This window comes from Canis lupus, chromosome 1, assembly GCF_003254725.2.
Source record: "Canis lupus dingo isolate Sandy chromosome 1, ASM325472v2, whole genome shotgun sequence".
In the NCBI taxonomy this organism is placed as follows: Eukaryota; Metazoa; Chordata; class Mammalia; order Carnivora; family Canidae; genus Canis; species Canis lupus.
Genome location: NC_064243.1, coordinates 508,337 through 522,785, shown reverse-complemented (window position 1 = coordinate 522,785; position 14,449 = coordinate 508,337). Strand labels below are relative to the sequence as shown.

General features: G+C 48.0%; 1 protein-coding gene across 4 annotated transcripts in view; it reads left to right on the top strand.

The window, feature by feature from the left end:
• Window positions 1-6,300, top strand: part of RBFA (ribosome binding factor A) — a 29,156-nt gene extending 22,856 nt beyond the window's left edge. For all 4 annotated transcript variants that reach the window (XM_035708787.2, XM_035708778.2, XM_035708784.2 and 1 more), the window contains exons 6-7: window positions 4,207-4,280; window positions 5,534-6,300. In XM_035708787.2, the coding sequence (XP_035564680.1) occupies window positions 4,207-4,280; window positions 5,534-5,876 (417 nt within the window). In that variant the 3' untranslated portion in view covers window positions 5,877-6,300. The remainder of the gene's footprint in view (window positions 1-4,206; window positions 4,281-5,533) is intronic.
• Window positions 6,301-14,449: the final 8,149 nt, after the last annotated feature.

Genomic DNA, 14,449 nt, shown 5'->3' with positions numbered 1-14,449 from the left:
CTGTGTCTCTCATGAGTAAATAAATAGAATCAAAAAAAAAAAAAAAAAGGGAAAAAGCTTATTAAAGCAGACTTAATTATTAGTAACAACATTGTTTGAAATAAAATACAGAGTGCTCTTTCAGGTTATTGAACAGAGACACTGCTCATGCACTAGAAAGCAGTCCAAGTTCAGGTCAGAGGATCTTTTGATTAGTGAATTTAATGAATTTTATTTAGTGAGCTTATAGCTTCAGTTTTCAGTGCACAGAAGGCTCTTCACTCTATGCTTTTTTAATTAAGTCAGTTTCAGTTCAGTTCTCAGAAACCAAGGTAGATAAAAAACTGACTTCCTTATAGGTCAGGGATAATGCCAATGTATAACTTGCACATTTTGTTTTATTTATTTATTTTTTAATATTTTATGTAAATTTAGTTTGCCAACATATAGTATAACAGTGCTCATCTCATCATGTATATTACACTTTAAAAAGTTTAGAAAAACACCTAGCCGGTAGCATTTATGGTATTATTATAGTTAGGGAGCTGTTGGTCACCACAGGACTATATAGTATTTTTTTCTTTACTTTTGCTTCTTTATTTCTTTTCTTTTCTTTTTAAGATTTTGTTAATTTATTCATGAGAGAGACACAGAGAGAGGCAGAGACACAGGCAGAGGGAGAAGCAGGCTCCATGCAGAGAGCCCGATGTTGGACTCAATCCTGGGACCCCAGGATCACAACCTGAACCAAAGGCCAACGCTCAACCGCTGAGCCACCCAGATGCCCCATTTTTATTTATTTTAAATGTTTATTTATTTGTTTGAGAGAAAGTGCAGGTGCATGTGAGCAGGGGTGGGGGGTGGGGGCAGAGGGGCAGAGGGAGAGAGAATCTCCAGCAGACCCCCTGCCCCAGGGCTCAATCCCATGATCCGGAGGTCATGACCAAGCTACACCAGGAGTCAGATGCTCAGGCACCCCAGGACTAGATAGTACGTAATCCACAGAGGAAAACAAATCTAAATAGACATTTTCAGTTTTTGTTGGTGGTTATTTAAGCGATACTGAAAACATTATATGAATAATAACCTTGATGGATACGTGGTTTTTGTGGCTAGAAAGGGAAACAAAGGGGTAGAGTGAGCAGCACCACTTGATTTAGAGCATCAAGTAGAATTCAGGCTATGGAGTGTGCTGGGAAGATGCATGGAGGAACTCACCCACACACAGTGGGTCGAGCTGGTAGGAGGATGTATCACTGCGCTGTGGGAGAGCCCTCTACTCACATTACACCATGACTTGTCCCTCTAGGGGGCAGGAGGTCCTACCTGGCCTGTGGCCCCCTTTTTAGAAGAAGTCTTTGGAGGAGGGAAGTGCAGGCAGTGCTCAGAGCATCGCAGGCAGGTGTGTCTGCAGAGATCCTGCTGCTGGGTGTTTGCTGTGGAGGCCACTTGGGCCTGTCCAGCCTGTGTCCTCCCATGTCCTTCCTGGACTTCTGCTTGCCTCCTTGTTCTTAGGTTTCTGTGTCCCTGTAGCTGGGAGCAAGCAGAGGCTGAACCAGAGGGGGCTCTGGGGCAGGTGATTTGCGGAGGGCACGGCTGTGACCTGCTGCTCTTCCTAAGTCCAGGCAGTGTTTTTTGAAGTAAGGGCTAAAGCCAGCCAGTAGTAAAGCAGTTTGGACATACACACGCATGTGAAATTGAGGATTACGGATGAAACTGAGTCTCTGCCTGTCAGCTTATTTTTGTATTTCTGTATCTTGTGTTGGTTGTGCCACATTGAAAAATCATTGATAAAAGTAGTGATAGCAGCCAGCAGTGCTTTCAACACCTTGCTTTGCATTCCCAGAATCATCTCCATGGCTCTGAGCATTTGAAAGAAGAGCAGTAATGAGCTCTGCCCAAACTGAACCCCCAGTAGCTTTTAGCCATTTTGGTGTCCATGCCTGTAAACACGCAGCAGAGCTCAGGGAAACAACCGTGGAAACCAGAGAGATGCCAGTGTGCACACTCCCCCAAGAGGTTTCCATTAGAGTCCTGGCCACAGCCAGTGTGCCAGAATCCCACTGTGGGAACCTCCTGTGTGGGGGGCTGAGCAGCACCCCCTGCGCACTCTTCACCCTGTGTCCTGCCACCCAAAGTTCCTGTGGCAGGGCCTGTGGAAACGAGAGTGTTCGGTAGGGACGTGCATGGAGTGCTGGCGGCAGGGCTTCCTGTGTCAGCTGAGAACAGTGGACATGCGCCCCTCACCGCTCAGCTGACATGGAGCTGAGGAAAGGCCATGTTCCTGTGACTCTGTTTAAAAGTCAGACAGTGTGACAGACCTTTGCTGATGGAAGTCACAGTGGCAGCTGTCTCTGAGGAAGGCAGAGGGTGGGAGGGACGTGAAAGGGCTTCTGGGGTTCATTACCTCGACGTCGGGACGGCTGTTGGTGCAGTGCATCTATGACATGTCACTGAGCTGCACACTTGATTTGTGCACATCTCTTGTGTGTTGTAACATTTCAATCAAAGAGTTTTTAAAATATTGATTTTTTTTTTATGATTGTAAAGGAGAAAATGTAAACTTTCAAAGAAAATACATCAACTTGGTACCAGTGTTGTGATTTGTTACACATTTGTCTGTCCCCTGGCTGACCATCAGACGAGTTCACCTAAGCACATGGGCTGCTTGGTCTCCATAGTCAGGCCTGAGTCCTCCCAGACAGTGGGGTCCGAGCAGCCCCGTCTCTCACTCAGAAGTCAGCTTAGAGCCGCTGCCATTCCTGTGCGGGTTCTCTGGGCTCAGAGTTGGCCGGGAGTTACCCTGCGGCCTTGTGTGTGTGTCAGGGTTTGGTTGCATTTACATTGCGTTCTTGGTTAGGGCTTCACAGATGAGCCTCTGAGGCCTGGGCTGCTGGCAGTGCCCTCCGTCCTCACCCTCCTCCCACCAGCTCCAAAGTAGTTTCCCCAGGTTAGAATTCAGGAGTTTCACATGAATACAAGCAGACACCTGGCTGCTTATGCCTGGCACAGATTTTGAGGTTCACCTTGTTTCATGTGTAGGTGGTTCCTTCTTGCTGAATGACCCGATTATCCTCCCATGGATGTTAGTTTCTGTTTCTGATTTTTGGCTACTATGAGTAAAGCTGCTCTCAATGGCAGTGCACACATCTTTGTGTGAGTGTGTTCCTTTTATTTCTTGTAGGTCAGCATGTAGGAGTGGCCAGTAGGTGTTCTAGTTCTTGGGAAACTGCTGGTCAGAGTTACCAGGCTGTGTGACCATCTGCTCCCGCCTGATGCTGGAGGCCCTGCTGCATGTGCTGAGGCCGTTCTGGTGGTTCACTGTGGTGACTGATTCTGCTGAGCATCTTCCCAAGCACGTGTTGGCTGTTCTTGTGAAGTCTGTTCAAGTCTTATGCCCGTTCTTGTAAGGTTTGCTGAGTGTGGGGTGTGCGAATGGTCATGTGTCCAGCATAGGCCCCCTTGGCAGGTACAAGCGGATGTGTTCTCTGAGCTCACTCGGGAGATGTCCACTCAGTGCTTGTTTTGTGGCATCATCAGTCCTGTTTTCTGGGGACTGACTTTTCTCCTGGTTCTTCTGTTTTTACACTGGTGGTTTTTACTGGCGTGCCATTGGTTTGTGGTGATGCTTTGTGTTGCTGTGCGACAGCAGGCCACGGGCCTGGGCTGTCTTGGGCTTGCCCTGCAGCAGGGTAGGGTCTCAGGAGCATGTCCTGGGCCCGCCAGTGGGTGGGTAAAGGTGTGAGCCGTGCTCAGTGTCCACAGAGAGGCTCTCTCTGGTGGTGCCCTCACAGAGGAGAACCCTCGTGCCTAGGTTATTAGGCTCCTCAGCCAACATGGAGCTGGGTTTGTGTGCTGGACCCGATGTGACTTTATCGCTATGTCAGGAGGCTTTCTTTTCCCAAATACAAATTCTGTGGCAAAATTGAAGTATTTTACACACATCATTAGGACTTACTTATGTAAACTAACATTTACTGGGTTTTTTCATAAGTTTGCCTGACGTTTACAAGTTTCAGGCATAGTTTTAAAAAATCATCTGTTATCAGAGAAAATGTGATTGTAAGTAGCAGGTTTGAAAGCACAGACTAGCAGACAGTGTCACTCCTGGATGGTGTCAGCAGAGGGACTATTTAAGCAGGTACGGTGAGGTTCACCGTGAGCCGGGCTCTGATGCCGGTGGTAGATAGGTGTGGCTTGCTGAATTACCCTGTCCATGCTCTTCAGGTTGACCGGTTACTGGCCAGTGCTGATTTTGGAGCCCCGGACAAGAAAGAAGACTCTGTGCAAGACGATGTCAGGTACATGAGGACCTGATTTTTATTCTCTTTTTTTAAAAAATATTTTATTTATTTATTCTTGAGAGACACAGAGAGAGAAAGAGGCAGAGACACAGGCAGAGGGAGAAGCAGGCTCCATGCAGGGAGCCTGACGTGGGACTCGATCCCAGGACTCCAGGATCATGCCTTGGGCTGAAGGCGGCGCTAAACCCCTGAGCCACCTGATTTTGATTCTTTGGGCAGATGTCCAGATGTGGAGTTGCTGGTTGCCGTGGCGGTAGCATCGTTGCATCCTCTGCTGCTGTGTGGGCCCTGCCCTGGGGCCCAGACCTGCAGCAGCCTGTGGCGGGTCCCACGGCCAGCCCTGCAGCAGTTCCTAGCACCTCCACAAGGTGGTTGGGAGGGCCTCCATGGCCCCCACAGAAGTGCTGGGGCCCATGGCTCCTCAAGGGGGGCAAGTGTCTCTCTCCACCCTCTTTGTCCGCACTGCAGTTTTCTTGAATGCATACTATACCCTGTTCTGGCATGAGGGTACTTACATGAACAGAACAGATGAGCCTTTGGAGCTCAAAGGCATTTTGCTGGGAGAGGCCAGTGGTGAGCAAAGGGTGCCACGGATGACTATAGACACCCTTTCTGGTTGGGGGTTTGGGAGGCGGATGGGTGGGGGTGGTGTTGTGGTTTCCAGTTGGACAGGCTCTGTGTGAGAAAGAGATTGGGGCCTTGAGGGTACTTGTGGAGGGGCTGCGTTCCAGTGGGGAGGAGCTCCAGCAGGTGCTCAGACCGGTGCGTTAATGTCGTGGGTACAGTTGTGGGGCCATGGTCACCAGCCCGAGGGCTGTGGAGCTGGAGCCCCAGGCAGTGGGGAGCCCAGCCCAGGGGTGTGAGAGCCTCAGAGCTGAGCAGGAAAGGGTTAGAAGCCAGAGTTGGGTTTTGGAAGGGTTGCACCAGGTTTGCTCTTCCCTTTGGTTTCCCAGGTAACCCGAGGGCTAGATCTGAAAGGCCCCCCGAAATTCTGTGTCACTGGCTGGCCTAGCATATGGCCATGTTTAGGGAAATAGATGGAAACATAAGAAGGGCTATGTTGGGCTGTGCTGCCCCACGTAGCAGTTGTGGGCTGGGGGGGAGGGGTGCCAGTACCAAAGCCCCTTCCCAGTGTTGTCTTCCCAGCTTCCCCTAGACTTGGAGCAGCACACAAGCACATGGAGGTGGGGCTGGGGAGTGCTGTCCTACGGCTTCGCTCGAGCTTCACCTGACGCCTTTTCTCCCTCCAGGAGTCCCAGGGCCCTGGACGCTCCTACACAGCAAGGCACTCTGGCCTCCACTACGTGCTCAAGTCTGTGCGGCATTGATCACGAGGCGCTCAACAAACAAATCATGGAGTACAAGAAGCAGAGAGGGCAAGGCTGTAGGACCGTGAGCCCTGAGGTGTCGCAGCTGACAGCTGGTCTGGCATCACAGACGAGAGCAGGAAAGGTGGTGGCTGTGCCCTGTGCAGACGGTGACCTCTCCCCCAGGAACCACCTGTCGGGGGCGGGGAGCACTAAGCCCCACCCTGACCTCGGTGGGGCTTGGGGTGTGGACAGCAGCTCCGAGGAACAGAGCAGGGGGCAGTGAGGGGCCAAGGCAGGAAGGGTGGAGGTGACCAAGTGGCGGGGAGGGGGTGAGGTTCCGGCTCTGCCGGCAGAACCACGGGCTCCACATGTACTGCACAGCCTGGCAACGTGGGTGGACTCATAGCTCTAGCCTGGGTGAGACGCCTGTGGAAATTCTTTAGGTGGATGGCACCAGTTGGCCCACTTAGAGGCTCATGGGGCACTTGCACACCATCTAGAACATGCACAGCTGCCTGCTGCATTGTTCCTAGTTAGGAAGGCAGAGTGTCGCCATGTTTGCACGTTTCAGCTCATGCCGGAAAAGCCGTCCTCAGGGTCTCCATAAGAACGGCCCTGAGTCCGCTTTCCCCCAGGGCAGGACGGCCATGGTGTGCCTTGTCGGACGAGTACCGTTGGAAGGAAGTATAATAAATCTTTAAGTCTGACCTCGAGAAATGTCGTTCTGGGCATGGGGCTCCTCCCTTTCCCAAGTATCATCAGTGTCAAGATGCTGAAAACAGCATCAGCAGAGTTTCCATGGTCACATGTGCACCAGTGAGACACAGCAAGGAAGCTTGTGACGTGGCCTTTAGGGGAGGACAGCTTCCACATGTGCGAACAGTCAGCTCTGCGGTGCTGGTATGCCCCCCGTGCACCTGCCAGTGTAGCCCCTGTGGAAGGGGCACCTCCAGGATGCGGGAGACTGCCGTAGGAGCTCCAAGCATGTTGCTGTCTGGGGGCACGTGTGTGGTCCTTGCTGACCCGGAGACCTGGAAGGTGCGGGTAACTGGAGTGTTTCCCGAGGAGCGCACGTGCTGACCAGAGGAGGAACATCCAGACCAAGGCTGCACGTATCTGAAAATACCTGTGGGTTGGTTCTAATCAGGAATCTAGTGAGGCAGGATGGCAGACCTGGAGAGGACAGTCCTGTGTTCAGTGTCCCCAGGAGGCAGGGCCGCTTGGGGAAGCACCAGGCTTGGTCAGGAGGCAGAGGAACAGGAGAGGGGTGGGTGGGCAAGGCTGGTGCTGCGACTTCTGTGGGCTCTGGACTGTAGGAGCATGGGCCCTGGAGACACAGGCAGAGGAGATGCTGACGAGTGGGGTGTGGGCTCTGGTCGGTGGGCTTGCGTATTAATGCAGGGCCATGGTTTGCCGTGTTGAAGAGTTAGCCCGGGCAGGGGGGCAGTCTCTCCCAGGCCAGCAAGGCCCCCAAGATGGTAAAACATCGTAAACACAGAACATCCGGAACCCTCTGCACCAAGCAGCCTGCTCAGTGGCTGCCAGGTCTGGGTTTACGCTGCAGAAGGTGCCCAGACCCCAAATGCAGCACAGTGGGCACGGCTTGTGGGTTGTGAGGCCCAACAACCGTGAGCGCCCATTGGTGTTCCCCGTGGCCTGAGAAATCTGAGGCAAAGCAGGACACAGAGCCAGAGAGGAGACTGACTGAGAGCCGCTTGTCCCTGAGCTTGTGGCAGAAAATCAGGGTTTCAAGACCAAAGACACAGGGAGAAGGCAAGATGCAGGTTTCTTGTATTTGAAGAGAACCCAGGATGGTCCATGTCCTGACCCAGTGGGGCAGACGCGGCAACCTTGTGCTGCACGGAAGCGCTTTCCAGCCCTGTGGCTGCTCTGGGTTCTTTTTTTTTTTTTTTAAGATTTTTTATTTATTTATTCATAGAGATGCAGAGAGAGAGAGAGAGAGGCAGAGACACAGGCAGAGGGAGAAACAGGCTCCATGCAGAGAGCCTGACATGGGACTCTATCCAGGGTCTCCAGGATCATGCCCTGGGCTGCAGGCAGTGCTAAACTGCTCCGCCACTGGGGCTGCCCTGCTCTGGGTTCTGTAGGCTGATCTGTCCTCCGCTCAGCGCCATCCAGCTGTCAGAGAAGTGTGTCCACCTCAGGGGGTCCTAGTGTGGCTCTGCTGTGTGGACACCTAGGGAGCCTGGCAGGTGTTCTGTGTCTTCTAACATGCAAGGGGACGAGGGGAACAGCTGAATCGGTGTCTACTGGAGACTGCATGGCTTACCTCCTGAGGATGTGCGAGCTGGACGACCCTCTGCAGCACAGCCCCCGACGTGGCTGGGGTTTCATGTCCTCCTGGCATGCAGGATGGTAGGCCAGAGTCTGTCTTCCTGAAAGCCGTGCCTGTCAGAATCCAGCGTGCCTGCAGTTAACACCCCTCTGGAATCCCGAGCAGTCACTGAGCGTCCTAGCCCCAGGTTTACCTCGCAGAAGGTGAGCACACACCTGTGTGGCTTTTCAGTGTTGATTTGATCACAGGTCTAGATTTGGACACCTGGATGGGAAGCCGAGGATGAGCAGATTTTGTGCTGAGATGGGAAGCTCAGAATGACAGTGAGGCGCAGACCTTGCAAACGTGCATGCAGATGGCCCAGCAGTGGCTGCAAGCGCAGTAGGCAAGCCTCCAGCGGGCTTCCAGGGCTCCGAAGCCCCCGGGAGGAGGTGGCATAGGCCTCCCTCAGAGGCACCGTGGAGGAGAGCCACACGCTCATGAACTGTTAATGCAGCGGTCAGGCCTGACAACCTTTCCGTTGACTTCTCAGGTTCCCAGGTTCTTGCTGTGTTCCTCAGGCCTGCACATGTCTGATCGACGCCTTGTCTTGCTGGGTGTTCACTGGGTGTTGGCTACTGTGCTTCTTGCTGGGCTGAAACCAACACTCACATGCCCTCCCAAGAGTGGTCGTGTTGAAGGGGAGCTGGGCCTCTGCCACCTGCATTGGGAGGAGCTCTGCTCCGCTGCAGTCGGGGTCAGCTCCAGACTGGCCAGGACCAGCCAACTTGCAATGAGTCCTGCTTTCCTATGTCTCCAGGTAGTTTCCCTTTTAGTCTGTGCAACCCTGCCAGTTCTGTGTGGTTCATGCCTCCCTGCCACTGAGCCTTGGTTTCTGAGACTTTGAATCTGGGTAAGACAAGCACTGGGGTCTTGCTTTTCCCTCCTAGAACAGGAACCATGCAGATTGGCCTGTGTCCAAGATTCTGGCAAAGCAGGATGTCAGGAGTTCTATTCTGTCTGCAGGGCACAGAGGTCAAATGGAGATCCCACTACATCCCCTTGGGCATGGGTGCGCCAGGCTCCCCGGAACTGGAAGTGTAAAAGCAGCAGCTTCTTCCCTAGCACCTGGCCAGGATGACCACACAGGCAGCCAGAGTGTAGTGCAGTCTGCAGTGTTTGCCTTTCCTTCTCTCTGCGGTGCACAGGGTGCCAGACAGTGTTAGAGAACCGACTTCCTCTGTCCGCTCAGAGCTGAGGTGACACGGTCGTCATAGAGATGCCACTAGATCAGAACCCAAAGTTTGCAGTGACTGAAGGCACAAAACATTGTTGCTAGATCTGGGTTAAGCTTCCAAGCATTCTAGAATGCATATCCCTGTAGCACCATTTTCTGTGTATTTTCAAATTCACTTAGGATAGCACCGCTCAATAGGAACCACGAGATTAGGTACAGCCTTGTTTAGTAAGCTGTTCTGGGAAGAATATGTGTACAAGAAACTCTCAGATGTCCTGTAAATCCTCTTGACTCAGCCCCAAACATAAACTTCCCCTATGTGCTGGCATGGCAGACAGCTTGTACACTGGTTCTGGACGTGCTGGGTGCAGGCTGTAGACATGAACCAACACATCAGAGTGGCCAACAGGATGGTGGCATCCACATTGTGTGGGCTGGACCTTCTGCTGGGATTCTGTTTTGAATTCCTGATGTTGGTCCCTGCTCAGGCCCATGGCTTGTAAATTGGCACATGGCTACATTCCTGCACCACACATCATTAGGATCAGGAAGGTTTGTGAGGAGTCAGTGGCTGCCATCCCACTCCCATGCTCATCTGTGTCTTCAAAGCAGGTTTTATTAGAGTATATTAATCTTGGTCACAAAGCCAAGAATAATTGCATGTATTTTAGTTACCAGGAGAAAAGCAGGGAAGAACCATCCAGAAATGTCATTGAGAAATGACAAGGTCTGTGGCAGATTCTTGTCTGAATTCTATGGATGCAAACCAACAGAGCCTGAAAGTGTGCTACATACAGCCTCAGAGCACTATATTAAAGTATGTGTGTGAATGCCCGTGTGTGCGATTGTGTTTGTACATGTGCAAGTCTGAGTGCACATGTGAAGTGTGTGTTTGTGTGTGTGTGTGAGTGCATGTGTGTGTGTGCCTGTTCACAAGCTATTAGGCTATAAGGTCTTTTTTTTTTTTTTTAAAGATTTTATTTATTCACGAGAGACACAGCGGAAGAGAGAGGCAGAGACAGGCAGAGGGAGAAGCAGGCTCCATGGAAGGGAGCCAGATGTGGGACTCGATCCCGGGTCTCCCAAGATCATAACCCTGGGCTGAAGGTGGCACTAAACTGCTGAGCAACCTGGGCTGTCCAACTATAGGGTCTTTTTAAAAAATATTAGAGGGGGAAAAAAATATTAAGAGGGATGTCTGGGTGGTTCCACGGTTGAGCACCTGCCTTTAGCCCAGGGTGTGATCCGGGGTCCTGGGATCTAGTCCCGCATCAAGCTCCCCACAGGGAGTCTGTTTCTCTCTCTGCCTGTGTCTCTGCCTATCTGTGTCTCTCATGAATAAATAAAATCTTTAAAAAAATAAAATATTAGAGCACCCACGAGCAGTGGGGAGGGGTAGAGGGAGAGGGAGAAACAAGCTCTCTGCTGAGCAGGGAGCCTGATATGGGGCTGTATCCCAGGACCCTGGGATCATGTCCTGAGCCAAAGAAAGACACCTAACTGACCGAGCCACCCGGGGTTCCCCAGGCTATGATGTCTTAAGGCACAACATTCATAACCAAGCCATCTGGGCATTGCCACTGACCCTTTTGTTGTTTTGGTTCCATTTTGAGAAGTCTCAACCATCAAGGTTAGGGAGGAGGCAGGATTTGAAGATCAGGCCCTATATAGTTTCAAAGCTGTGCTTTTTTGGGTAGAAACACAATGGAGACTTCTGACCCTTTTCTGTAATGAAATAATGTTGAAAATGTTCTGATGCACAGCAATGTCTAGACACCACCCCCACCCCGGAATCTGTGGTAACAGGTTGGGTCTGGAGTCTACCCTTGCCCCTCCTCTTACAGGGGCCCTGGTCTCTGTGCCTATGTGATAAAATGGAGGGCATGAGGGTGTCAGAATCGAGAGAGGGCTTGGGGGAGAGATTTTTCTGACCCTTGGCATAGAGACTGCCTGCAAAAAGAAAAAAACAACTACCTCTGGGAAAGAGGAGAATCTGATTTCCAGAGTTACTATATGGTTAGATTCAAAAGTCCAGTTTGCAACAAAGTCACAAGGCACACAAAAACAGGAAAGTGTGGCCCATTTAAAGGAAAAAAAGATACCATCCCTGAGAAAGACCTGATGGCAGTTCTACTAGACAAAGACTTTAAAGCAACTGTCTTGCTCCTCAACTAATGAAAGAAGTGGAGCAAATCAACAAAACAACCTTTGAACAAAATGGAACTATCACAAAGAGAAAGCAAAAAGAAACTGAAGAGATTCTGGAGCTCAAAAGTACAGTAATTGAAATGAAATACTCATTATAGGAATTCAGAGGCAAGTTCTAAGCACAAGGAAAGAAACAGTAGATTGTAACCTAAGACAAAGTTGAATTTGAGGAACAGAGAGAAAAAAAAAGTTAATGGGACCTGGGACACCTGGGTGCCTCAGTCAGTTAAGCATCTGCCTTCAGCTCAGGTCATGAACGCAGGGTCCTGGGATCAAGGCCCATATTGGGCTCCCTGCTCAGTGGGGAGTCTGCTCCTCCCTCTCCCTCTGCCCCTATCCCTGCTTGTGCTCCCAATCAAATAAATAAAATCTAAGGGAAAAAATGTTAATGGGACCTAAGGGGCCTGTGGGATTCCACTAAGCAGGCCAACCTGTGCATTGTAGGTGTCCTAGAAGGAGGAGAAAGAGGTAGAGCAAGTGTTTGAAGAAATAATGACTGAACATTTCCCAAGTTTGAGGAGGCACCAGGAAACTGAATGAACTCCAAGTTAAGATGAACTCAGAGACCCACACTAAGAAACACAAAGGCCAAACACAATCTTGAAGCAGCAAGAGAGAAGTAAATCAATACATGTCAGGGATCCCAAATAAGGGTAACAGATTTCCATCAGAAACTGGAGGTCAGGAGGCAGTGGGTTGATATCTGCAAAGTGCTAAAAGGAAAACGTTCAACCAAGAATTCTGTATTCTGCAAAATGTCCTTCAAAAGTGAGGGAGAAATTAAGACATTCTTAAATAAGAGCTGAGGGAGGGCTTTACCGCTAGACATGCCCTTCCAAGAAATGCTTGAAGGAGCCCTGCAGGGTGAAATGAAGAACAGTAGACAGTAACTTGAAGCTGTGTGTAGAAATAAAGATCTCAGTAAAGAAAAATGCATGGCCAGTTATAAAAACTAGTACTCTAACAATTTGTAACTCTACATTTTGTTTTCTACATAATTTAAGAGACTAGTGCATTTAAAAGAATTGCAAGTTTATCTTTTGTGACAGCAAGTAAAAGGGCTGGGTTTGGAGATATTAAAGGAGCAGAGTTTTTGTGTGTTGTTGAAATTGGTATACATTCACACTATAGTGCTAGAGTTTCAGGATGTTAAATGTAATCTCCACAGTAACTACAAAGAAAATAGCTATAGAATATATACAAAAGGAAATGAATAAGGAATGTAAATGTTTCACTACCAAAAAAACCCCCACAAAACACAAAAGAAGACAGTAATGCAGGAAATGAGTGACAAAAAGAAGCTGCAAGGCACATAACAAATAGCAAAATGACAGAAGTCCTTCCTCATCTGTAATATAAATGGATTATAACCTTAATATAAATGGATTAAACTCTACAATGAAAAGACAGAGATTGGCAGAACAGATAAAAATCATCATCCAGCTACATTGTCTTTAAGAGACTCTAGATCCAAAGACATAAGTAGATTGAAAAATGAGAGAATATAAACATGTTCCATGCAAATAATAACCAATGATAGCAGGAGTGGCTACACTGGTATCTGACAAAAAGTGAGTTTAAATATTAAAAAGTTAAAGAGATAAGAGAGGCCACTGTACATTAATAAATATTTCCATGAAACAAGATACATAATTATAAACTTTTACATGTCTAATGACAGGCCATTGAAATATATGAAGCAAAACTTGACACAACCAAAGGGGGAAATGGATTTAAAATCACACTTGGAGAATATACTTCTTGTAATAATGGATACAAAACCCAGATAGAAGTAGGGAAATAGAGGACTTAATAACTAGATCTAACACATTCAGGACACTACCAAGCAAGAGCACACACATTGCTCTCAAGCGCACATGGGACGTTTTCCAGTATCATATGTCAGGCCACAAATTAAGTCTCAATGAATTTAAAAGCAGTTGTTCTACAATCTTCTGTGACCACAATGGTATGAAGTTAGAAATCAATAACAAAATTGGAAAATTCACAAATCTGTGGAATTTAAATCAGCACACAACCCAAAGATCAAAGAAGAAATCAGGGAGATTAGAAAATACTTAGAGATGAATGAAAATGAAAACAACTTATCAAAACTTACGAGATCCAGCAAAAGCAGTGCTAAAGGGACATTTATAGTTATAAATGGTTACATTAAAAAACAAGAAGATCTCAAATCAACAACCTAACTTTACAGTTTAAGGAAATACAGAAAAACTAACCCTAACCTAAAACTACCAGAACAAAGGAAATAAAGTTTAGAGCAGTGATGAAGTCAGGAACAGAAAATCAGAGAATATCAATAAACTAAATGTTCTTTAAAAAGATCAACAAAATTGACAGACTTTAGATGAAGAACAAAAGAAGATTGAAATTACTAAAATCAGAAATGAAAATGGAGAAATTACCAATTCTACAGAAATAAAAAGGTTTCTAAGAGTACTATGAGCCTTTGTATTCCAACAACTTAGATAACATAGATGAAATGGACAAATGCCTAGAGACACAAAACCTGCCAAGTCTACATCTGAAATTTTCTAAGTCCGAAAATCTGAACAGACTGAAAACTAATAATATCAAATCAGTAACCAAAAACGTCTATATAGAAAAGTCCCTGGGCCCAGTGGTTTCACTGGTGATTTCTAAACATTTAAGGAAAGTCCTACCAATCCTCAAACTTAAAAAAAAAAAAAAAATGGAAGGGAGACCACTTCTTGACTTATTTTAGGAGATCAGCATAACCCTCACAAAAATGGAAGGGAGACCACTTCTTGACTTATTTTAGGAGATCAGCATAACCCTCACAAATCAAAGCCAGACAAAGACACTACAGGGAAAGAAAATTATCGACCAACATCCCTTGTGATCATTGATCCAGAAGTCTTCAACAAAATATTAGCCAACAATTCAGCATATTCAAATGATTATATACCATGACCAAAAGGCATTTTTTCCTGGAATGCAACGATGATTCAACACACAAAAACATAAATGTGATACATCAACAAAATGGGAAAAACACAATAACCTTGATGCAGAAAAAGTGTTTGACAAAATTCAAGTGTTTGACAAAATTCAACACCCTTTCATTAAAAGAAAAAAAGAAAAAAAAAAAAGC